Here is a 26,696-nt window from a genome sequence, read left to right on the forward strand (position 1 = left end):
AGTGGCTTTAGACTGAACAGAATGTGGTTTTCAGATGAACAACTTTACAAAGTCAGGATTTTACACATGTCAGGAGGATATGCAGTAAATAGTTACTTATATGAAATCCAGAGAATTATGTAAAAGAGTTGCCACCATAGTATTGAACTTTGTTTTGTAAGATGTTCAAACATGGTGTCTTTACATCAAAACAAAGTCAATGGAAGAAAATATGTTAATAAACCAAATAAACGTTAGGTCTTTCAGCGTGAGCAAACTATTCACTTGACCCTTTATGAGGCAGCCTGTATGCGTTAATATGGATTTTATCTTACCAGGAGAGATGATCAGTTTGATCTGTAGGAAACAAGGTAACTAGTTGCCTGTGATTTAGCTCCAGATGTTATTATTAGAACCAAAGAACAACCGTGTTGTGGCATTCAGGGTGTTTGTACAGCAGATACAAGGCATCAGCAGAGGTTTGCTGACTCTTTGCTGACGGCAGGAATAAATAAATGTTGCTAAGCTGTGTGATATTTATCGAGATCAGCTCCTTTCATCCGCTCTGAAGGCAAGTTTTCGTTTGTCGCAACGTGCTGCTGTACAAACACCCGAATGGCTCAAATCGTGTAAATAATGCACAATGAGTTTTCTATGTTTGAAGGCTTTATTTAAATAATCCCTCTAAAACGTGAGGGTTTTCTCTAAACATTCACACTTAATAAAACCGTTTTTTGTGAAGAAAACAAAGACGAAATGTTTGACAGGTTGCAGAAGTGAAATGTTACCTCACATCTCCCGCATCGTTAGTCTGAGCTTCAGCTCTGATATTAATTCTATTATCACAATAAATATGTACAAATACCTTAGTTTGTGCTTAGTCATGTTAACTTTGCGTACTCTCTCATCTGAAATGTTTGTGTATTTCCAAATGTTTTGTGTATTTGTTTGTTTTAATTGATTTATTTTCTCCTAAAGTGATATTTTTGTGCTCCTGATTAGAGTCCAACATCAGGTGAAAGTTTTTAATCAGTTCCTGAAACACCGGAAGCCTCAGCTCTTTGAGCACATGGTGAGTCACCAAGTATTAAACAGTGCACTGGGATAAATTATTAAATACCACGGTGTTTGGAGGAGAACAAGCTGAAAGTGGCGTTTTGCCAACTGGAACTACGGCACTCTGATCAGTAACTCAGTTCTCCTGCATGTATACTGGGACAAAGCCAGTGGTTGAACTCTAAACAGAAGCAGACTGGCTGAAACGCTGTTCTCAGTGACAGTAACACAGCAGAAAACTTTATCTGATGGGGCTCTTTGAGGCAAGTGCAGCAGGTCTTTCCCATGTAAAGCTGAAATATCATTGAACACACCGTGGAAACGTCAGGTGACTTTTAATCACATTCTAGAAAAGAATAGTTTATCCCTGCCTGTGCCAAATGGGTTTTTCTAGAAACCCTACATCATCAGCTAGAGGAAAGTTTTAGTGATTCAGCATTTTGCCAGAATTTCCCAGTGCTGAGCTGAATCCGAAACGTGGTTTTGGTATGAGTGTCTCAGAACGGTGAGAACTGGGGGTTTGGTCTGCAGAGAAACCAGTTTTAATTTCAGCCTTTCTCTGACTGACTGAAACAAGCCGTGATATAAAGTGTGATCTCTTAGAACACTGTTTCTCAAATGGGGGTACGCGTACCCCTGGGGGTTCTTCAAGGTATTCCAGGGGGTACATGAAATTTTTTGAAAACAAAAATCTTTTTATGTTTTCTTTAAAACATCCTTAAATAAGAAATCTAATGTATAAATATTTAATATATTTCAATAAATGTAAGTATACATTCATGAAATGAATTTACTTTTATTTAGATTTATTTAGATTTACACCCTTTCATTCCTCCCAAAAACCCACATTCTGACGTGAACCCCACACGTAACACGCCAAATCACATCCGTCAGTCACTGTCGCCTTGACAACGCAGACAATGGAGTCCTGGTTGAAGCGTAGTAGAGATGTGAAAAACAATTTCCATTGTTGTGCATGGTTAAAGTTTATTAAAACAAACACAGATGACAAAGTGATGTATTTCATGTTTTTAACCAAAAATACTTTGCTGTGGTTTGGGGGTACTTGGCTGAAAAAATATTTTACAAGGGGTATACAAAAAGGTTAAAAACCGCTCTCTTAAAACGTCACCCAGAAAAATGGAGTCAGAAAAAATGTCCTGCATCAATTTTTTTAAGGAAACGATGTACTTTAACATGATTTTACTGCCTAAAACAACGGATATGAGTGAGGAAAAAATCTTGTGGAGTTTTGGATTCAAATACATTATTAGTAAGAGGTGGGGTCTGGGATGGACTGGTGGCCTGTCCAGGGTGTTCCCTGCCTCTTGCCCCATGATAACTGGGATAGGCTCCAGCTTCCCTGCACCTTGAACTGGGTTAAGTGGTCTAGAAAATGAATGAATAAGAGGTAAAGTACTGGTGAAATATTAATGTTCATCTTGTGAGAGCTCCTCAGCTTTTACAGAGCACTGATTTAACATGCAGAAAATACCTTTTCTTTCCCAAATTTAAATATTTAAAGCTGTGTTTTACGCTCAGAGAAGTATCTGTCTGCTGCACTGTCATCCCAGCAAACAGACTTTTTACCCAGTGCGGATCTGCAGACATTCTCTGTTTTCCTGTGTATGACCTGGGGAGCTGGCAGCCTGCTGATTGGCTGAAAGTTGGCTTGGGCTGACAACAAGTAATTTTGTGATGAAGGACGAAGTGCCAAATATGATAATTAGGAAAGAATCACAGTAGAATGTCTCAGACAACAGCTGCATGGATAGTCATCATTATATAACACTTGATTTAACTCCCATCACAGGCAGATATTTCCACTCCCTTTTCCACAACAAACTAGCAGCATCTCTAACAGCCGGGAGCAGCACTTATTTCTCTAACATACAGAGGTGTACGGGTGGGAAAATCGAATCGAAAATCTGCATTGAAAATCTAGATTGTTTGCTTCACAATTTTAGAATAGATTTTTTAGTTAAAAAAAAAAAAAAAAAAAATCTCAAATAAATCAAATTAATTCACTATAAATTTGTGTCATTTTTTAAATTATTTTTAGTGATCTTTTTACTTGTCTTCTTGGGCACTATAGCAGCAGAATGAAGGTCTGACCACTGGGTTGTTTTTTCGTAATTAAAATTTTTTTTTTTAAAATGACGAGCAAAAAAAAAAAAAAAAAGTTTGACACATTTTTTGTGTTTTTAATCCACAAAAATCTCCAATAACAAAGAATTGTGAGAATCACAATTTAAATCAAATCGGCACCCAAAAAATCGGAATTTGATCGGATCGGGATAAAAGCATATCGTCACAGCCCTACAGGTGTGTGTGTGTGTGTGTGTGTGTGCGTGTGTGCGTGCGTGCGTGCGTGCGTGTGTGTGTGCTGGACCTGAGGGGAGCAGAACACAGTGACTTGATTTGAACCTAAAAGCAAGCAGTGAGTTTGCCTGCCTGACGGAGTGTGGAACCTGGTCATATCTTCATCCCCACCATCTTACCATGTCTTGTGTTTGCAAAACCTTTTCCCTTCCATTTTTCACCCAGTTAAAAACCAAAGTACATCCATTAAGTGGGCTTAAAATACACCTTACAATAATAAAATCTTTGTAAGTATGATGGGACAACTGCAGATGTTGTCAACATCTGCAGTTGTCCATTCCTGAACTGTCGACAACTTTACAAACACATCCACACACTCATTCCTGCACTATTCCTGTTGCACAAGTGTCTTTGTCAGGATTTCTATAGGTCACATGACTCGGCAGGCCTGATGGAAAAGCTGCCCACTCGCACACATACCCACCACCCACACAGCATTAGGGTTTATTGTAACCACAATGGTTTGTCCCTCCCTCATATGGAAATAACCCGTTAGAGACCAGAGGTTAGCATTTGCTTGTAATGAAGCTGTTAAGCAGCGTTAAGGCAAGCAAGCTGTAAACACTTTATGATGATCACTGTTTGCTTTACACACTACATCTCTCAGAACAGTGAGAGGTAAGTAAAATAAGTATCAGAAACACTTTGTAAAGGTTCTTTCTGCCTATTAGTATCTGAAACAACCGTTAATACCCATTAGCGTGTTACGCTGCCGCAGAAAGACTGGTTGAAGACAACCTCCTTCCATTCATGGATTTTACAGAAGTATGAGTTATGTGTGGAAGGGGACCTCCATTAGGGCTCAGCGAAAGCTTGTTTGGTCCCAATTGGCTGTGAAATGAGTGCTGAATACATTTTTGGTCACGTCCAAGAAACTCTTCCTGTTTTGTCAACGTCCTTCTAGGAATCAGTGGGGGTCTTATCAGTCCACTTTGTGATGCCATGGTTCCTCACGCTCTTCACTTCCCTGCCCTGCTGGGACTCTGTTCTAGCTGTCTGGGATCTCATCTTTCTGCATGGTTGGTACACACACACACACACACACACACATACATTCATAAATGCCAAGTCTGTTGTGTAAACGGTCTTTTAGTAACCTACTCCAAACCGAGGGGGTGAGCATATCATTATTTGTTTCATTGGAGCATTATTTGTTCCAGTTAAACAAAACATTCCTTTAGAAAAACATCATTTTGTTTAAAGTTATGAATGACTTGGTTTCCTTCTGTAAGCTAATATTTCCTCTGAGAACCCCCAAAGATCAACAAGTCTCCTAACCATACCTGTACATCCTCATAGAGCTGAAGGTGTTTTAATCTTTATTATTTTACTTTCCAGTTTTCTCTGTGTTGGTGTGTCTCTCTGTTTTATATATGTAATATTTTTTTCCCATCTGTGCCTGGTGTTATGTGATCAGTTTGTAAACATGCTGACTTTGCACCTGAACTATGAAATGTGTTATGACTATCAAGCTGACTTCCTGTAACTCAGGAAAAGAAAACAAATTCTCTCAGAAAGTTTGTTTTTGTTTTCTAAAAGCCGATTTTTTTCCCTTCATGTTGCAGATGTATGTTTTTAACCCCCCCTTCCTCCCCCTCTCCCCTCCTCAGGCCTTCCAGCTGTGTTTCGTACAGCTCTGACCATCATTGAGCTGCTGGAGCCTCGACTGTTGGGCGTGCATGACGAAGCAGCAGTCTTACCCCTCCTGTTAAGAGTGCCTGTGGATGTGTAAGTGTGGCTTACGCTGCAGCATTGTAATCTTTCTAACCTGCCGTAAAAACTTCTGTTACACAGCATCTGGGATCAGTACCAGACTCTTTAGCTTGTTTTTCCAGTTGACATAAAGCTTGTGCATCATGTGTTTTAGCTTTCCTTTTTAGCCTGTCTCCTGTAGTCAGGGTGGTGGCGTGCACTCCCTTCCCCCCCTGCTGCCTAAAAATGGCAAGAATCACCATAACAACCAGCAGCTCAGCAGGTCTTCCTTTCTCAGTCCAACCTTCCATTGTGGTTCCTTCACAGGACCTGCATATTCTCTGACTTTGTCATCTCTCATCAACAGGATGACAAAGTGAGATGCTCTGCAGAATGCAGGACTGAAAGTCCAAAATCTTTCATAGCGCTAACAGGAAGAAGGCATCAGATAATTTGAAGGCCAAGAAAAGACTTTAAACTTTCATCTTACCGCTGTGGCTTAGTTTAATTTTCTGTGCAATGATTAGCATATGAGCTGAAGTGTCTGAACAGGCAGCTGTTTTAGCACCTCTCACGATGCCATAAGAAATGTTAAGGTCTACATGACCGTGTCTTTGGCTGTTAGTTTATCCACATTTTGTTTACTAAAGAGAAACATCAGATTCATAAACATTTTCCCAGACCACCCTGATGGCCATTCTGGGAACACTGGGCCTTATTGAAGCAGAGTTCTGAGAGCTGAGCTTAAAGGCTCGACTCAAAATAAAACCCTCATCCAGACAACTCATGAATATGAATAGTCTCATCAGGACTTGATGTGTTTTGACATTGTGGATTCCAGGAAAAGTCGGGTGTCCTTGTTTTTCCGTGGATGTTTTTATTCACGCTTGGAATAAACATTCTTTTTGCTAAATGACTTCCATCTGACGGCAGCCCACACCGCTTTCAGTCTCAGCCTTGTGTCTCTTTTACCGTGGTGAATATCAGTGTCACATGCTAGCAGACACATTTTGTTAACATGGGGCAGTAGTTATGGCAACTCGGCTGGTTCACTGGGTTTGTATATGCAGTCTGTGTATGTGTGAATGATGGACTGGTACACAGTGATTCTGAAGTTCCTGTATTTGTTTTAATGGATACACTTCCTTTAGCTACTCCACTTTGGACCCAATGAGGCCTTCTTATTGTATTAAGTTCCAACAGTAGGTTGTTTACCTTGGACAAAGATCTGTGGAGCAGACCATGGACAAATGAGGGCTACACAGACACAGACATGTAGTTTCCATAAACGTAGCTGTGCCACAGGCAGTGATAAAGTACTTTATCATGAGCCAGAGAGGAAAGGAGTGCTTAAACACACAGCAGAGCCTTCTAGGAGGACAATAAATACATATTATGTAGAATTATTGTGGGAAACACCTTAATTAGTTTGAATGAATGTCATTTATGATCATTATTATCTTTATGTGCAGCTTTTCATCAACACTGAAAACACACAATGCTTGTGTTTTGTGTCAAAAAGAGTCTCGGTTTGGTCCACGAATCATCATTTTCATTGTTTGTGTGTAAAAACAGACCCGTTTTGTTTGCAGCTCTGGTGTTCAGTGGGCAGTCTGCCATCACGTCACATTGAGAAGTTCTTGTTGCCTGCTTGGCATCGTTTACGAAAGCTTGGTCACAAGTCAAGGCTAAGTGGTGCGACTGTCTCTCAGGGCAGGATCTCCTTACACTGAAAAGATCCTGCTGAAGAAAGGTGACGGGAGCGAGCAGGGCAAAACGGGGGAGAAGGGGATTAAACGGATGGATAGAGGGTCAGAGAGGGTACAGGCTAAAATAAGACGGTTCATTAATTGTTGCAGACGGGCGGGTTGGAGAGGAAGAAGGAGAAAGATGAAGGAGGGGATAGAAGTTATCTTTTCTTTTATTAACTCTTTGTGAATGGTACATGTGTGTGATGTCATGAAGCCACACACACAATTTTGATTAATGGTTGGTTGAGAGGCTCATCTTTCTCACACAACCGTCTCCTGTCATCACAAATCCTGCTGCAACAGATACTCCCAACACGGCGGATGGAATTAGCACGATCATGCTGAACATTTTCCACGCATTTTTTTTTCCTGCATTGTGTATTTAAAACCACTTTCTCTTCTCTTTCCTACTCTCTTAATGCTTTCTGAACTTAACTTAAAATATTGGTTTATCTGAGTATTAATCAGCTCCTTTTCTACGAGCAATTCAATAATATGCTGATTATTTTTTTCTACAGCTCAATAAAATACTTCAGTATATGATTATACTTTTTCTTTTTTTTTTTAAATAGTCAGTGTACAAAAGGCAACTGTAGTTCAGTCAGTTTTTTTTTTTTTTTTTTTGCTAGCAGTGCAATAGAACAACTAATCTTTTAATCAATTATTATTTTAAAAGTTTGAATAAAAGAGGATTGAAACTAAAGCTTATGTTTTTAATAATTTCATAGCTGTTCATAGTTTAATGCCAGCATCTTCACGTTTGGTTTTAACACACTGTTGCATCTTTTTCCTTGAGATGGCCTTTATGTAACTGAAGCAGTTGATCAGTAAAATCATAAATCCACAAGGTCTTCTGGTTTCTGCATGAATTGACCAGAATATGACAGATTTAACATGTTGTTTAAACTTGCAGTGCATGTTATCTGGAATTACTGCTGAATGGTAAACACTGATCTCCTATACGGTTAACTTTCAGTATCCATCTGATTCATTTAGCTCCTCCTTTCACTTTTACTTGTCATTGCCTTTGTTCTCATTTTCCCAGCAGTCCTCTCTCTTTCCCTGCTTTTTACTTCACTTCTCGCTCTTCATACACACTGTTCTTTGTGGATCCTCCACTAATATCTTCTTTTATTTGTAATGATTGTCCTTCCTTTGTAATACTTCATTCTCATAAACCACCTTGGGCTGTCCCTTCTCTCATGGGTTCTCATTTTCTTTTCTGCACCTCCTTTCTTCCTGGCGTCTGGTGACGCCATCATTCAGCTAAAAGGATTGACATCATTTGTTTACTTCTCACTGAGTAGACCAGCCTCAGTTAAGGCTGATTTATTTTTCTCATTTGCTACGTTTACATTGGAGTTTTCATTTCTGTTCTGAATAAAAGTTAATTTCGCTCTAAACTAATGAGAAACGACCATGTAAACACTTAATTCCTAATGCAAATTTCTATTCGAAATTAAACTTAATTCCGATGTAAGTGTCTGGTTTATTCGCATTTTAATTCAGAACTATTTAATTCCTCTGTCATGTAAACCTTCATTCCGCTCTAAGTTAATTCCGGTCGTTCTGAGCATGCTCGCTACCTTGTCTTGTCCCAATGACGCGCGTTGTTTTGCCTCCCGTGTTCGGTGGTCTATCTTTCTTCTTCTTCTCAATTGCTGCATAAAGTAAAGTAGTATCCTCATGTTGAGCTGCTACTTGAAATTTGTAATAAAAATAGCGGCGAAACTGGTACTTGTTATGTAGTTTTTACAAGTTACAACTGAAAAGATGAGAGGCAGGGCGCCAACATGTTTTTATTTTTCCCTTTGGTGATAAATTAAGTATTTTCATTCATTTCCGGTATACGTCACGTGCACCCTCTGTCCAATCAGAACCCTTCCCAACCTACGCTATAAAGAGGAATTAAGTGAGGACGTGTTTCATGTAAACCTTCATTCTGAATTATTACTTTCATGTAAACTCGTAGGAGGACATGTTAATTCCGAATTATTTAATTCTTAATTATTAATTCCAAATTAAAAAACATCATGTAACCGTAGCCATTTAGACAGTAGCAGTCTCCCTGAATGCCAAACTTTTTTTTTTTTTTTCATCCAACTAACTTTAGTAGGAAAATCCCAGTCGGATCCCAAGTATCTGATTGGTGTCCTGATCAATCATTTTGTGTATTTTGTTTCTCATCAGGGTCATTGAGCATGCCAACTCTCCAGTCTGTTATGTTGATTTTCATGGAAACCATTTTAATGTATTGTAAATGGAATATAACTATTAGTCATTGTTGTTGAAGGTCAACAACAATGATGTCCCGTATTTACATGTCTAAAACATGCAACTCACCAAGATCAATTAATCAGTGGTAAAGAGGTGATACTGTGGCATTCTCCTGTGAAAGAGACAGATGTGCCGCATTCAGTGTCATCGTGGTACAAAGTGCTTTGTTCAGTGTCGTTACAGAAACTTTGACGTTTGGTATTAAAATATCAGATTTCTTTTGTTTTACATTTCTGCTTTGTTGTTACATTAAGTCTACAAAAAGTTTTCAAAAGAGAAAAACTTCTGGTAACTTTTATAAATATTATTTTATAAAATTGGCTTGTTATGCAAACATACATACATTTGTTATTTCTTGGGAACATATGATTGTACTCCTGATTGTTTGCCATGAAATAATACAGTATGTTCAAACAGCCCTGCCGGTAGATTTAGTGTCTTTGTTTCCCCACCACTCTTCCATCTGCAGAGCCCAGTACACCGTGTTTGTTCCTGCCCTGTGGAAGACTGACGTCCAAGACTGGGAGCTTAAATGTATGAACAGCCTGGTACTGGATGACAGTCAGCATGGACCTAAAGCAGGTACAACACACACACACACACACACACACACACACACACAACTGATATTTGAAAGATCAGGACTTGAGGGACCACTCTGTAACTCACTCAAGCTACATCACTTAGCCTTCATTTAAACGCATGCTGATTCTGTTACATCCATACACACACCCACTTTTGTTTCTCTGAACCAAACTGTAATGTGGATGTTGGTTTGAGTCTTCGGTAAGACCTCTACGGTTTGTTCCTCAAAACAAGTTTACTAAACTGATGGTGTCTCCTTGTTCACCTGCAACTCCAAGTTTCTCAAGTACAGCTTGATGTTAAGGGTTAAGGTTCTTATTGTTATGGGTCCATGATTGATTTAGTTTTGGCCCTTTGAAATGTTATTTGTATCTCTTTCTGTTGCCTTTTAATTGTAGCTCAAGTCTTTTGCTGCTGAGCACAAAGTGACACAATTTTCTTCCATAAAAGAAACACAAAGAACATTTTAGAAAGTTTTTTTTCCGACACAGATCTGAGTTAAATCCATCCAGTTTCATTATCTGTCTGAACAAATGACTTTGTCAGAAGAAATGTTACTTTAGATACTTTATTAAACACATTTAAAAAACCTTTTGGTTTAAGTATAATGTCTATTATTATATATAAAGCATAGTGGATTTATCCTTAGTCTTTTTTCCTGCATGCCTCCTCACTTGTATTTACCGAAGAGCTCATCAATCCTCAATTTAAAAAACAAACAAACAATAAAAACATGCTTTAACCAACCCCACCACCAATAAACCTTTAAAGGGTGTACATAAGCACAGCCTGAAAGAATAATCAACAAAACTAAATTGGCACCTCTTCCTAAAACTGAGTTGTGTTTTGTTTAGTTTTTTCCTCCTCATAAATCACTACTGGTCACACTGAACACACCTCTGGCCATGAACGAGTTGACGTATGATGTTTGACAGATCATGATATTCTATTCTATTATAGTCATTTAGCAGACGCTTTTATCCAAAAGGACTTGCTTACACACTCATGGCCCGATAGGCACACATCAGGGGGCAACTTAGGGTTCAGTGTCTTGCCCAAAGACACTTTAGCACAAAGTCAGGGGAAATCCAACTCCCAACTTTCCAGTTGCAAGCCGACTGCTCTGCAGCCGTCTATCTGTTGTGTGTATTGTTACAATGTTGCCAAAGTCTCTGACAGGAACCGGGTAGTGACCAGGATGATAACCTGAATCTGCTTGTTTTGCCTCTCTGGCTGCAGCGGCGTCTTTTGACAATCCAAAGTTTACTTTATGTGTTTTCTTGGAAATATCTCTTTGACATTAAATCAGAAGCCTCGAGGCTGGAAATGTAGATGTCTGACATTCAGGTTTTCCTTTTGTCAACATTGATAAAGCAAGTCTGAGTTTCCTTCCAAGCATCTCCATACGGAGAGTAAATTGGGCCATAAAGTCACACAGCGTTTCATCTGCCCTGGGAGTTTTTGTGGCTCCCAGTTTGACTGATGTGTTTGGGCTCTCAGTGCAAACAAACCTGTCAGCTGTTTGTGCAGAGTTGTGGAGGCATTCTTTAGTTTTCTCCAGTTCCATGAAACCCGTACTTACTGGTCAAATGCACCTCTGTTTCATACACTTCATTCTCACACCTAATAGATGCTGTGATTACAGACTTCTACCAATGATAGTTGTCATTATTATCATTACACCAATTATTATGCATAAATGATTGTATTTAATATTCATTATGGGTCTTTTAAGTTTGATTTATTCATAATTTTTCATGCCAACATAACAAAAACTAAATCAAAGTAATATAAAACAAAAGTCCCATTCCACAGAATCACCTCTTCTCTGTAAACAGTAAATATATTAAACATATTAAGTCTGTGTTCAATCAGAGAAAACGGATAGAAAGGGTTTCAGGACCTCTACCTAGTTTTAACACCCTTCTTATTGAGATCTACATTATAAAATGTTTTTCAAAGTTTTTTTTTTTTTTTTAGAAAGTAACTAAAACTAAGCTTAGAGTTTAGAACTGCGGGAGAAAGGACATAACTTTGACTTCCTGCTTGACTTTCTGCTGTTTTTCACATAAATAATACTGAATACCACCTAATCAGGAAAGGAACAATGTCAGGGATCTTTTACGTTTAATAATCATGCTATTTGATACTGTGGCTAATTGTAAAAAGAGGTAATAGTGACATCTCTGCTCACACCAACTTTAGATAATCCAATAAATGTTTATGGAGGTATAACCATGTTTAAAGAAAACCACAATGATTACCTCTCAGGTGGCATTACTGTACAACTCAATTATGTTATTTGTTGCACATGAATTAAATTTCTCACCTACTTTTGTGTTGAAGGATAAAGAAACTGTATTGTGAGAGCAGAATCTTCAGTAGATAGATAAGTAAGTAGTTGTTCCAGGCTGCTGCTGTCTGTGTGTGCCTTGTGGAGGTAAAAAGATGAAAGGAGCTTTTGTCTTTTGAAGGTTGTTCAGATATCACCCCCACAAGATCTGGAAGCCCCTCACACTGGTGTCTGATCCTCACAAAAGACAGATTGGAATGCAAGCCTCTTGTGAATACACATTTGTGCACATACGAGCATATACGCTTGTGTCAGTGATTGCATCTTGACAGACTCAAAGGCAAGGGGATGACTCACATGTTGGTAGCTGCAGGGCGGAAGAAACCAGTGTAGTGTGTTGTCAATTAAACTGAAGCCCATTTTTCTGTGAAGTCCAAAATGTTGGACTAAACAATTTTCAAGTGATTAAAACTAATAAGGAGTTTTCTTTGTTTTTAAGATTAGAATTTGCATAAGAAAAGAGTTATTAACTATGTGTGTCAGAGAGAGAGAGAGATTAAAGGTTAAAAGAATTAGTTGAGTAAATGAGTGAATATTTGAAAATGAGCCGAAGAATCAGAAGAAGCACAACATGTTTCCTTTCAGGGCATATGGTAACCTCAGAAGCGTGTCGTATGGTGAGAATAATCCATCAACCTGAGCTTGTGTGTAAGCCCACCTGTGTGTGTGTGTGTGTGTGTGTGTGTCAGTGTGTGTGTGTGTGTGTGTGTGTGTGTCAGTGTGTGTGTCAGTGTGTGTGTCAGTGTCAGTGTCAGGATGAGTCATCCTCTTTTGCTGGCTTGTCAGACTGTCTAGCCCTGAAGCAAGCAGGGGAAAATGAACTGATTCATTTGCTGTCTGCCCATGCTTTTTTATTACTCTACTCTCTCGCACTTTTACTTACTCTGTGCATTTGTGACACTTTCAGTCCATAAATGAATGAATAATCTGATGAGTGTCCGAGCTATACAAAGCATAGATCCAAATGTTTATTCTCCTTATTGTTTTCTGGGTTCCCACTCTAAAGGGTCCTCTTTCTTTTACTTGGACATCTGTGGAAGTTATGTGTTTTTAGATTAAAAAAATGACATTTCATGCTGCTGACCAAAACATTTTATTAACCAAACTCATTCTTTTAACTTGAAAAGGGGGGAACTTGAGTCCTACCAGGGCAGGCAATGTAACGCAGACAGGAAGCTGCAGCGTTCAACATATGCTCGATTTTGTGTGAAAAGCTCTTATGCCATGTCTCAATTCAGGGTCTGCCCCATAGATCGTATATAAAAGATGGACGGAGCTTCCGGTGGTTAAAAGTGAAGCCTATGCTGAAGTGCATAAAATTGCAGTTTCCCCTTCATCCACTAGGGGCTGCAAAACAGAGCAAATCTCCATAGACTCCCATGTTAGAAAGACCAACTTCACAGCAGAAATAAACATGTTTACAGCCTGGTTCAAAAATCCATTTTAGGTTTAATAGGTCAGGTTTACCTTCATGACAACTGTGGGGGGGGGGGGGAGAGTAAATTTTTTTCTAATTTTTTTTTAGCTTGAGTGATGTAACATAATTTATCATATTTGCTGTAGTGGCACTTTGTTTCTCTTCTTTACCACCACTTTGAAGTCAGTCTAGCAACTTTGTATTTAAAACGCGAGTAGACCAGTTCTTCTTTCTTTTAGTTTTTAATAAGAACAAGACAGGATTACACGGTCAAAAAACTATGTTGCTTCTAACGTCTCTGGCTTCAATCTGACAAATCAGCAACTTCCCAGTGACGTATGATAACTTAAGAAACGTAAAATTATGCATTTTAGCGAATATAAACTTTCAGAGCTCAAAATCCTTTTGGATATTTTTATCTTCCTTTACATTCAATTATAATATGTGAAATAATAAATTTGACTCCAACATTTGCTTTATAAAAAATATTTCTATTGAACCAGAATAAGAGAATAGTGTAATATTTTCATAAAATTTATGATTTATTATTACCTTTGTCAGTTTCAGCTTATTTCCCAGGCAGCTGTTTTACTCCTTCTTTAATGGGAGGGTATGAATACATATGAGGATGACTGTCTATTTGTCTAACAAGGATTTTTTTTTTCTTCACTGAAGTTAACGTCAGTTTGACAGGATGAGCTGTCGACCAGAGGAGAGCTCGTCTCGTCCGCCTCCTCCTCATGTTGGTCATTTAATCACAAAGGAAAATGAAAATAATGAAAATTAAAATTACCGGCACCATATTCTGTCACTTGAAAAATATTTTCGTGTTTTTTTGTGGAAGAATGGGTAATTCTTCAGTAATTAGATAAACTTTGCATATAAAATTGCTTGGTAACGGAGGACCATCTCATTTTACTGGCAAGTAAAGGCACTTTGGTGTGTGCAGATGACATTTAACACTTTGTATCCAATGCAGTCTTCACAATTGGAAGTGTGCAGACCCTGAATTGAGATCCAGCCTTTTGACAAAAATCACAATTTTTTTCAAGCTTTAGCAGATTCCTCTTTTTTTTACTATGAAATCTTTGATTCCGTATCTGTTGTTGGCATTTTGGAAATCATAGCGCCTTACACAAGAAATCTGTTCTCAATTTAAAAAAGTTTTGGATAAGAATTTCTATATATAGTCCCATATATATCCCATTAACAAACTGTTTCAGGTTGGGACTGATGTGTCCTCTCTGTGAATTGGTGTAATTTGTGAAAGGACTAGTTTAAAATTTGGTGCATCTGATTTAGCCCCTTTTTGATATGCCTCAAAGCCAGAAAAGTCTAAGGGACGCGCCTCATGCTAGTTTTCATGTTTGAACTGGCATTGTGCTATAGGAGTGTGAAGTGGTAATAAGGAATGGCATCTATGAGTAGCACGCTGTGGCTTTGAAAAATAAGGTATCACAGTTGAATCAGACATTCCATAACTGAATGAGTCTAAACATTTTACCATTGTGTGGTCATTATGCCTGTGCTACTCATGGCTAACTGGCTACATGATATGAGGGATTTATCAGATGCACATTTAAATGTCACAAAAACCTCTGCAGGTATGAAACCTGGATCTGGCATGCTAAGTAACATGAAAATTAATCACAACCTTTGTTTTTTCCTAAATGCTATGTTATATTGCAAGTTTGACTTAATAATGATTAATCATTCACCAATAATGAATAGTCCAGATCCAAACCTCTGCATATGTTTGGCTGGATTATGGATGAAGTTCCTTGAATATTCCTGGATTTCTGCAGTGTTCCTGTAATGTAGATAAAAAAGATAAAACTGTGTTTTATATTTTTAGCACAAGAGACAAGAGTTGTAAATCAGCAATTAGTATTTCTTAATACATCATGTTAGTTCCACTACTCATGTTGAAACTATTATGAACTCTTGAGTATGATGGAGCAGAATCTCCTCGACGCCGTCTGAAAGTCATTCTTCATGGCCTTTCTGAACTGTTCCCATGCCCTAGGGCTTTACCTCCACAACTACCAAAGCTACATTCTGCTTAGCCTACTGGTACCCATCAGCTGACTCCAGAATCCCACAGGCCAAAAATCCCCGATAAGGCTTCTTCTACAGCTTGATAGCATCCCTTACTGTTGGTGTCCACCAACAAGTTCTAGGATTACCGTCACTACAGGCACCGACAACCTTACAACCAGCTCCGACTGGCTGCCTCTCCAATGGAGGTGTGGGGAACATAGTCTAATCAGATTCAATGTCTCCCTGCCCCACTCAGGACACTTGAAGCTATTCCACCATCTGGGCCAACTCACCACCAGGTGATGATCAGTTAACAGCTCTGCCCCTCTATTCACCAGTGTCCAGGACATGCAACCACAAGTCTGATGATACAACTGCATAGTTGATACATAGTTGAGCCCTTCAGCCCTTACTTTGCTCATAAACACATTCTCATTCACTGAAAGCTCACTCAAACTTCAGAACATGCTTCACTGGTCTTCACTAACCAGAAAGTGACCCCAGTTTGTCCATGGATGCGCCTGACTAAATATAAATCCGTTAGTGTGCGTTTGATTGCGTGACATAATGAAACCTGAACAATATGAACTACATAAAGGAATTTACAACAGGTTTCTTTCCTGTGAGAGAGGTGACGTTCTACGTCCCGAAAGCTAGTTTCTGCTGCAGAGGACCAGACTGCCAGGGTCCCAACCTTCAACCGTCACCCAATTCACATTGCAACCAAACCCTATGGTCGTAAGTCAAAAGCAGGGAGCATGACAGAAGATTCTCCTAAAATTAGTGACTCTTACCAGTGTTCAGTGCTCAACATGTGAATTTAGAATTTTAAAATGTAGTCATTTTGGCCTTCTAATAGTTCACAATGTGAACGTTTAAGTATTTAGAGGCTATGTGGATCCACTTAAGAAGTTAAAAGGATCTAAACAAATAATTTATTATTAAAAGTTAGTGAAATTCTCTTGTTCATTCACTTCCCACTGAGAAGAAGCATCATTACTTTTGAAAAAACATACTCTAATTTCCAGTTTTGTCACTAGATGAGCACTGATCCTTTAACCAGCAAACAGTTTGACAATTTTCAGCTTCTTTGGCTCTAAATGGTGACTGATAATCCTTATTGTTCAGTACTCTGTTACTAATCTCACTTGTAGGTTAGAAAAGATCACTTCTTTCTGATAACAACAAGCTGCTCCTCTTCATTTTCTCCACAGTGCTTGTTGCATTATCTGTTGCTGATGATGGCAGCTGAACTTCCTTTGGTTTGTCGTCATTTGTTTATATCCAGTCCAAGGGAAGAAGAACAAACCCAAAAGCTTGTCAGTTAACTTCGACTCCCCCGTTTGTTCAGTATTGCCTGGGTGGAGACGCAGAATGATGTTATCGTGTTGATACTGGGACAATAGTCTCTGGAGCCTGTCTAGCAGTATTCCGAGTCAGCGTTTTAGCTCTAAGGTGAAGTGACTTTAAATTATGCTTAGTCAGGCTGAGAACACAAAGATGTGTACTTCTGTCCTCTACAGGCCACTTACCGATTGTATTCCTCATGTTTTCTGTACCCCTCATCTCTTTCTACCTTATTCTTTACCTCCATCTCTCAGCCTTCGTCCTTCCCCACTGCTACATTATACTCTTCCTTCAGTACTGTTTAAACCTATTTTCTTACTTTGTTTTTCCCCTTCTTCACATGCTGTTCCTCCTTTTGCTGGCCTGCTCTTTTTTCCATTACTCTCCATGTATAGGAGCAGATGTCAGAGTCTTGTTCTCCTCAGCAGGCTCCCATGATACCGCACTATTTTCTTCCTGTCCGCCTGCTGCTTGAGCCTCGGTGCAGTGACTCAGCATTCATTTCATTCACTGCCCTGTGCAACCTTCTTTAGCCAGTGCTGCATAACTTGCATAAATTTCACCTATATTAGGCAATTCTGCATGATTTAGCTTTTTATAGAAATCTGCAGTGTTATTTTATTTACAGAAAACGGACGTGGTGGCCAGACAGCTGGTTTTAGCAGTTTAGCATGCAGGTAGGTTAGCTGGTCTTGATGAGGTTTAATGTTAAATCAAAGAAAGGTTTGAGAGTGAGTATTCTTGCTGCTTATTTTCTCTCATTTTCATTCTCCTCTCTGCAACATGAGTACCAGTAATTATCCAGGATGCTGTGGGCACAGGACATCTGTTCATCAAGGCTCATTATCAAATCTTTTGTAGGTGATTTTATTTTTTAATCTTTTTTACATCTGTGAATTCAGTCAGAATTTAGAATTACAAAAGTGTAGTTTTTGTGAAAATGCCCTCATTCACCCTTATAAATTTAATTATAAGGGTGAATTATATAAAATTTCTTGGAAATTTGTACTAATGTATAAATCCACAATGACTAAGCAAAGTGCATCATGCATTAGGGTGACTGTGTTTCATCATCTACACTACTGTATGCTTATAAGCAGTACTCACATTGTATGATTTGCAGATTATCATTGTATCGTTTTAGCTGGCTAAACCATTAATAGCTCCAGTTTAATTGAGAAGACGTAGTTGATGAGCAGTAGGGGACTTCAGCCTTATGAAAATGTCCTTAGCTTCTAGTAAGCATGTGTCATCACAGCGCGACCACATCATAGCTTCCTTTATCCTGTTAGTGGATTTCCAGAGAACCATACTGGATGTCATCCTGCAGACGGTGTATGATCCATGTATCCACACAGTGAATCAAAGTAATAAGTAGGGACATTTCTTTTCAAATGTAATAAAAAGTAATCTCATTACAGAAGTAACGAGTAACTAATTACTGTTTTTAAGTAATGATCCCAACACTGCTTGCATGTAAACTGAGACGAGAACGGCAGTCTGCTTGAATGGACAGGTTGAGCTGATACTGTAGCTCAGTGTTTCTCAAGTCCAGTCCTCAGCCCCCTCAGCATGTATTAGAGATGATCCTCCTCCAAAGCACCTGAGTCAGATTATTGACCTTCCTCATCAAGTTTTTCACAGCCTGTTAACGAACCTTTATTTCATTCCGGTGTGTTAAAGTAGGGTTGCCTATAAAACATGCAGGGTAGGGGGACCTGAGGACCGGAACTGAGAAACACTGCTGTAGCTTGACTCAACTCCACATGGAGCTGCAGTCATTGAGAATGGGTTACTGTGTCCTGGTTTAGCCTCCATCTTTCAGTAGCGCTCTGAGCAATGCTCTCCTCTAAACTGCCATAAATGGAGCAGCAGTAGACGAAGAAATATCCTCTCTCCTGGAAAAAGGGGCAGTAATGGAGAGTTTTCAGGTAGAGTGGCATCTTCTCAGGTTGTTGGTGAGTTGAAATATATGAACTATACAGGTGAATGCGAGATGTATATAAACCTTTTCAAGGTTCAAATGAAACGTCCTCATTTCCAGGAGAGTTAAAACTTTCTTATGGCTTACCAGTCTGTGCAGTGTGTTGCATGTGATTCAGTGAAATCAGCTTCTTCTATTCTTCACATCTCTAGAGTTTATCTCACACCCGTTTGACCTCTGTCCATCTGTTAGTTGCTCCCTCAGGCTCACTGCAGTACTTTATGTATATTAGTGTTTGTATGTGTGTTTCCACATAAGTATGGCAGGCGCACCCCTTCTTAAATCATTTAGTGGTGGCACAGTTTGCCCTCTCTGCTTCATGATAAATGATTCACACTGCATGTCCTTTGTACTTTTATTTCTTACAAGAGTAACAAAAGGCATGTTAAACTGTATGCCTGTTTCACCCTTTTGTGAGTGTGAGACAGCAAAGAGATCTTTGTGGAAGGATTGAAAGAGAACCTGTGTTGGAGGAAGAAAGGTTAAAATATAAGTAATTAAATGAATTGCTTTAGTTTTTAGATAGCTGCGACCAAACAAACTATTAAACAGGTTAAGCACCAGATTTTTGATTTGGGACGTTTCAAGGGTCAACAGAAACCTAAAGGTGTTGTCATTGCAGCAGTGTTGTTAGCAGCTTAAAGCGGGCATCCCCAGTAGCTACAGGTACCGAACCAATGAGAAAATGTCCTGAACGAGAAGTCGTTTTGCACTGTGCTTATGCCCATTGCACCTCTAACCACAGAGCCGCTGCATGGGACGGCTGTATAGGTGGAAAAATTTTGTTTAGGTAGTAATTCCGATGGAGGTGGTAGCAAAATATCTGGGTCATCTTTATTGATCTTCTAGTTCTAAGCCACTTTCAGTTGGATTGTATCTATTAGTCCCACAAGAATGTCACCTCTAACCTTTGTTAGCGCTTACCCTACATCTGACCCTTTAGATTGGACCAGCTTTCTAATAAGCCTTGCTGTAATCCCCCTCCCTCTCTTATTTGTTTCTGCTAGTTAAGGTGGAATGCCACCTGCTCAGGCCGCCCCGGGGCAGAGCTACTCCCATCATTAGACACCTATCTTGTGAGCAGGACATTTGCCCTTTAATTTGGTTTCATAACGACTTTCATGCACAAGCTCACACACAGTTCAACAAGCAGACATTTTTTCCTGAATAAGCTGAAACTGCCTGATAAATCATCCAGTAGGAGGAAAGAGTCAGGGTATTTATGGAGATTTATGATTAGAAAAGAGCCTTTATGATGACGTTATTATTACTAAAGCACGTGTAAATGACAGTCATGTTGATATCTTTCTAAGATCTTTTTCTTACTGAGTAGACGAGCAGTTTGTAGGAAATTTGATGTCCAGTAGAATAGTTTTATAATGCTATGATGGTAGTTTAGTTGTTGACGGACTGCTTCAGTAGTGTGCAGGCTCTACTTTGATGCATCGCCTGCATAGTATTGATACTTTACCTCCCCGCTGATGGAGAAATCCAGCACTAAGTGTGTGTAGGATCTGTAACAATTTTTATTTAATGCAGTGACCAACACACTGATGTAATTACATTTTTAATGTAAAAACTGTTTCAAGTTCCAGTTGGTAGATGAACTCTGTGTCCACGCTGGCTAAACCCACCTTAACACAAATAAAAAGTCTTTCTTTTTGTTTCCAAAGTAAGATATTCAATATTTTCTAATATAGTGTTTCAAATTATGCTGTGAAATGCTAAAACTCAGTGTTTTGTTCATTATCAGGTAACTCCCTTTTCTTGTTTTTTTTTTTTTAATCTATCCATTATCTCTCTTTTCTCTTATATTCTTTCTCATCCTTTTCCTCCTCTGTCTCTTTTCCACTGGTCCAGTCCAGCAGTTATAACAGAAATAACATATTTATAAGTAATAAAATAAAGAATAAAGTTTAAGAATCAAGAGGAGCCTCATTTCCAAAGGCTCCTCTTGAAAGAGTAAATTTGTTCAGGACAACACAGCAGCCAGAGCATCATTCTGCTGTCAGGATGCTGGACAGGTAAATAAAAACAATAAAAATGATCAGATTACTCTGTTCAGAGTGTGATAAATCTGTACAGACATCCTTTTTTAGCGCCCAGAAATGTAGCAATTAAAAATCTCATTTGACAGCAGTATAATCCTACAAACCTGATAATGATCGTGCATTGATTCGTTGTGTGTGTCAGCAGCTGGGAGGTGCTGATGTGGTGTGTCAGTGTTTAAGGGCAGAACTGCTGTATTGCAGGCTGCTCTGAATTACATGAAGATACTAAATATACATGATTAGGTTGCCAGAATATAGCTGCGTGGGCGTTTATTTAAAAGGATGGCCTGTCCCGGTTTTGGCATTGTACGGTAAACATTGCAACTAGTTGACTTAATTGATCTTTTCTGTTGCTGAAACAATCATTTGAGCTGCTGCTTGCTTATCTCTTCAGCTGCTCTGTCTCAAGTGATTCACTGTGAAACGAAATACCTTTTATCAGTGGGCTTTCTTTGAGTAAAGTGATCTCTGGTCCTGTGCAGGGTAATATGGCAAAAAATATGATCACAATGTTATTTCCTGAAACTATTATTTATCAGCTCGCTTTTGATCCTGGTATACATTTTTTTTAAAAATGATATTCATTTCAAAAGTATATGTACAAAAACCACAGGATTAAACCAATGAAGTTCCACTTTAAAGACACACTACTAAACTTTTGCCATTTTTCCCGTCACCGCCCCGATCGACGGCTAATTCAGCATCCATCCTGCATCCTACCTGACCTGTCAGCTCTCTCCAGCCAGTAAAAGATGATCTTACGATGACTCTTGTTTTGTCTCTCTCTCTTTTAATCTTCTTGTGTTTCTTTGCTGAATCAGCGACATCGTGTGTTTAAAAACAGATAGTTCTTTGTTTTACCATGGAGCAAACGCCATGTCCCAGATGTAAAAGTTCTATGTGAAGAGTTTGATACTGTTGTTTTTTTTTTTTTGTTTGTTTGTTTTTTTTTTTTGGTTGTATTTTTTTGCTTTGAACATTTTTGATATGGGGTTGGCTGTCAAAACTGACGCGATGAAGCTTCATGCATAGTTGCTAGGGTGACAGCTTTTTAGGTGATTAACTCATTGGCTGTGAAAGACGTCTTTTGACACTCCAAGTGTGAACCCTTAAAGATGCCCTGACATTAAATATTCTGTGGGTCCTAAAAGATGGACCAAAATGCTCCAACTCGCTGGCAGTACGGGGCTCTCTGCTGTAAAAATGCTGGCAGCCAGGGAGTTACACACGAGTCGTTTTGTGGTTTGCTGTTTACCAGCTGATGACAAAGTTTGATAAAATCCAATAAAATGTGTTTTTGTTTCACCTCTGGTGAATGGTGCAGTACCGCTGTCTTTGGAACCCTGAATTTTTGCCCAAAGTGACAAAGTAATGTTGTTTTCAGAATGGCAACCATGAGGTTTCAGAGGATTCTGAGATTTCAAGATGGACTACTGTACTGTAGTCCATTGTTGTCTTTACTAAAAATATGTATAATAAATTGTGTCTGTAAGTATCTAGTTTAAACAGCAGTCAGTGTTATTGAATATTACGTTCCATCAGTGTGTGGCTAAAACTGGCTTTCGCATAGTGAACATTTTTACAATGGTTTTGTGATCGTAATCTTTTATACACAATTAGTAAATGCTCACGAGTTTGATATATTGAAGGCGACCATTTTTTCTGAGCCTGTACGACTGGAACGTCCAGGACAATTGGGAACGCACCATAATTCCTTTAATCTAGAAATGATTAATTTTTACTGATTGACCCTTTAATGTTTGAGTTGCAAATAGTCATTAAGAGTGCACAACATGTTACAGTACTTTAAACTTTTTAAATATTTTTGTCCACACTCTTCACTAAGAGGCATTAATATCTGATAGTAAGTCATGACGGCATCAGCCAGTGGCGAACTTGCATGTTATATTTTTAGTCTGATCATGGAGATGTGAATGCAGCTGGGAGCTGGGAGCTGGCTGCTGCTGCTGCTGCTGCTGCTGCTGCTGCAACGTGAGGACAGAGGCTCTAGTAGTTGCTTTCGTACTAAGGAGGGGCCCATGGCAACATTTGTGGATCCTTGAGAACAGTAAACTATGCATGCTCTTACGTCAGTCTCCAAAAGTCTCCAATAACCCCAGAAAAGGTCTGTTTTTTGTTTTTTTTTGTTTTTTTTTGTTAAAAAGTTGATGGTGTGGTTTGAAAACTTGCTAAATATAGCACCAGAGCAGCTAGGTTTGTAGCTCTGTAGGTCCAGCTTTGACATGTGCATCAATATAATCGTACCAGGAATTTGTGAAATCATGAATGTTATTTGGAATATGAACAGCGTTAATTTCTGTGATTAAATGTAATATTACAGTCTCACCCATAGTTTTAACATCAAATTGAATTATTTTTAAATAAAATAAATCTATTTAATAATTTATTCATGTATTTGCTATTTAAAAAAAAAAAAAAAAAAAAAAAGTCAATTCTGTATTAAAATTTATTGCAACAGTTTTATTCTTCATAATTATAAAGCAGGGAAAAACATGGACCTAGTTTAATTTTTAAGTTAAACAAAAACATGAAAGTGCAACAGTTTGTTTGTCCTTTCCTTCCCCGGTTTCATTAGAAGCAGGCAGCTGGATGGGGATTCTGCCATTGCTTGCATATGGTCCCTAATTAGAACAATGAGCAGTATTAATTATTTGTGGTTTGTGTATTAATGTGTTAGATGAGGGATTTGGAAGCTGCTGGGGGGGATGAGATGAGATGAGACGAGAGCATAAAAAGACAAAAGGAAAACTGTGTTGGTTCAGAGTGTTCAAAACCCCTGAAAACTTTCCTCCAGCTTAGACCCTGAAGGCTTTCCTGCTGACTTCCATGCATGTGTGTGAGTGCAGGTGTTTGTTTGTAGCTCTAGCTTTATGAACACCAGAATAACTTTCTCCGTCTTTCTTCCTACTCTGCTGTGACATCCTGTGGAGCCCCTGTGGCTGTCCTGGAGCGTTGGCATGTAAGTTATGTAAAGCTATGTGTGCTTCGAGGACGTAAAAGTCTGCGTGTAAGCTGAGTATGCCTGTTAGTAAGAAAGCAGAGGAAGGAAAATTGCATTGTTTTGTGCATGTGAATAAAGCATTTTTTGTTTATATTGTGAACTGAAACTGAGCTTTCAGACTTCCAAGAGGGGATGTGCTGTCTTAATGATTAATGGATCGTCTTAATTATGTTTCTCATTAAAATCTAGGGCATAATTTGTTAAAGAGGTTATGTTGATTTGCATGCACGTAATTCAGGTCATATTTTCCTTGTTAAATGAGGTAAGAAGAGCTTTTTCTTGCAGGAGTTTCTATAGAAAATGCTAATTAAAAAAAAAAAAAATATATATATATATATATATATATATATATATATTGTGTTGAATATATTCAACTTTTGTCCAGCTAATACAGCAGAGCACCTGGGTGGGTGTTGACCGAAGTGAAGACTAATCTTTACTGTATTTGGTAATAATCATCAGTGACACATTAAACGATAAAGGTTCTGGTTTCAACTTTTAACTCTGCATAGATTTCTTACAAAATGTGCACAAGAGAGCGCACCGTCAAGTAAATCCAACTTTCCATCTTTCTTCATGCCATCGTTTGTATTTCTCCTCTCACTCTCTGCAGCACATTCAACACTGTCTGAGTCAACATTTACTCTAACCCAGGGCTACAGGCATTTCTTTGGAAGTAGAATGGATTTCCCAAAGTAAAAAGTTTAATATTAGTAGCTCTGTGCGGTTGAAATGACCTGCAGTTTTTAGTCTTAACTGCTATTCTGAGATTAAAAGCAGAGCAAGTTTCCCATTTTCCAAACAGCAAAGCAGGACTTGCTAAATTTCTTTTGTTTAAAGACACATTATGACCTTAAAACTCTGCGTCCCAGTCTTGTTTGATGACACAGTGACACCTGTTATGTGTATTTGCTGATTTGAACATGCAACGTTGCTAATTCAGCAAAGAAACGCAAAAAGAATGAAGAGAAAAAGGGACAAAACAAGTCATCGTAAGATCATCTTTTCCTGGCTGGAGAGAGCTAACAGGTCAGGATGGATGCTGAATTAGGCGTCAATAGGAGGCGGTGACGGGAAAAATGACAAAAGTTTAGTGTGTCTTTATAAGAACAGCAGTTTGGTATTTCAGTAAATTGTATGTAAAGTACTAAAACCAGTCATGCAGTTGGCTGAAAAACACAAAGCATTTAGTGTTTAGAAGCGCTGCAGGTGGACATGTGAACATGTACAGCATCTATCTTATCTTGCTCTTTCTTTTGGTTTAAAAATGTGTCGTCAAGCAAGCAAATTATTTCTTTTCTAAGAGATATCCATATGCAATAATACCTGAAGATTGTTGCATTTAATTCTTTAAGCTTTTGGTCTTCGCCTTACCTCCACATGAATCCTCCTCTTTGTCAGAAATTTGCAACTTTGGTATTTCTGGCAAAGATATAAATCCTAAGGATATCATCAGTGTTTCAATTCATATCAATTCCTTTACCTCTCATCAATACTCATACTTCCCAACAGTTTTCTTTAAATCAGCACCAGTGTTAAACATTAACACCAGACTCATTTGCTGGTTATGAGTTTCTTAAAGATGTCTGCTATAGCAGCATTTCATGCTGTCTATACACTTTTGCAACATGTTTAAATAAAGTCAAAGTCAAACACTGTCTCTTCATCGGTTGTTTTTTTAATTTACTAACCTCTGGTATGTTTTGATTGTGTTGTTAACAGTGGTTGAGCTCCTTCTACTAAACTTCACAGTTCCTGCTGTAGCTCTCTGACCATATCTGTCATATAACAACACAAACAAGCCTGGAAGTCCAGTAACGCTTATTGTTATGTGCCATCATCTCCACATGATTAAAAATAATAACCATATAGCTTCTAAAACTGGTTATCTTTGGTTTCCAGGACAGCTGTTTTTCAGAGTTAAAAATTAAGTTAATAGCATGTCACTTGACAACTTATTAACGCTTATAAGCACTTAGCTGTAGACCATATCCGTATCTTCCCCACTCGGTTAACAAAGGCATGAAATTCTTCTAACCCTGATGAGAGCTCTGACATTTTCAGCTTTTGTGTAAACTGCAGATAAATAATAAGGCTTCTGTGTCAGATTTATATTCTATTTCTGAGCAGAAAGCAAAATGTGGTTGTCCAGTTTAGGGGTACTTGCCTCTAATTACTAGACATGTTTTGCTGAAACCAGCTTGCCAGGTCATTTTTCTTCAACACACAGCAGTCTCTTCTGCATTCAGTCAGCCACATTTATTGGGAATAGCCCGCACATCAGAGTTTTGTCATGACCTCAGAGCAGAAACACTGTTTCAGACTGGCCAGTGTTGTCAATTTAATGACTAGATTGAGTTTTCAGACAACTCTAGCAACTTTTTTCCTGCCATGACTTTTTCATACTGACATGAAAGCAGGTATCTTTTATTTATTTCCAGTAATCAGCCGTGCTGGGAATGCCCCTCGTGCATCCAAACGCGGTCAGTAGAGGCTTGACCTCACGCAGCAGCAGTCTCACCTCCCAGCTGCAGTCAGACCAGGAGGCCATCACCTCTGCTCCACGGCCAGACTGAAAACGAAACCCTCAGAACTGCTACTTGCTGATCCCATCCTGGCTTGCTGTCAGATGTTAATGTCTCCTAATGATGAGTCTGAACAAAAACATTTTAAAAAAGAAGTACTGTAACATGTTGTAGACTCCTAATTAAAATCCAAACTATACTTAATAAAACTGAAATAGAAACAAATATTGACATA

The 26,696-nt window shown here is 38.6% G+C and overlaps 1 protein-coding gene across 1 annotated transcript in view; it reads left to right on the top strand.

Annotated features, from left to right (window-relative positions):
- LOC306768009 (TBC1 domain family member 12) overlaps positions 1–26,696 on the top strand; it is a gene marked incomplete at both ends in the record, with an annotated part of 62,481 nt that overhangs the window by 7,913 nt on the left and 27,872 nt on the right. Inside the window, 5 exons of the mRNA XM_079256206.1 lie at positions 982–1,051; positions 4,322–4,436; positions 5,028–5,145; positions 6,822–6,920; positions 9,607–9,719. Of these exons, the coding sequence (XP_079112332.1) occupies positions 982–1,051; positions 4,322–4,436; positions 5,028–5,145; positions 6,822–6,920; positions 9,607–9,719 (515 nt within the window). The remainder of the gene's footprint in view (positions 1–981; positions 1,052–4,321; positions 4,437–5,027; positions 5,146–6,821; positions 6,921–9,606; positions 9,720–26,696) is intronic.

The sequence above is a fragment of the Telmatherina bonti genome (assembly GCF_933228915.1).
Source record: "Telmatherina bonti genome assembly, chromosome: 2".
Taxonomy (NCBI): domain Eukaryota; kingdom Metazoa; phylum Chordata; class Actinopteri; order Atheriniformes; family Telmatherinidae; genus Telmatherina; species Telmatherina bonti.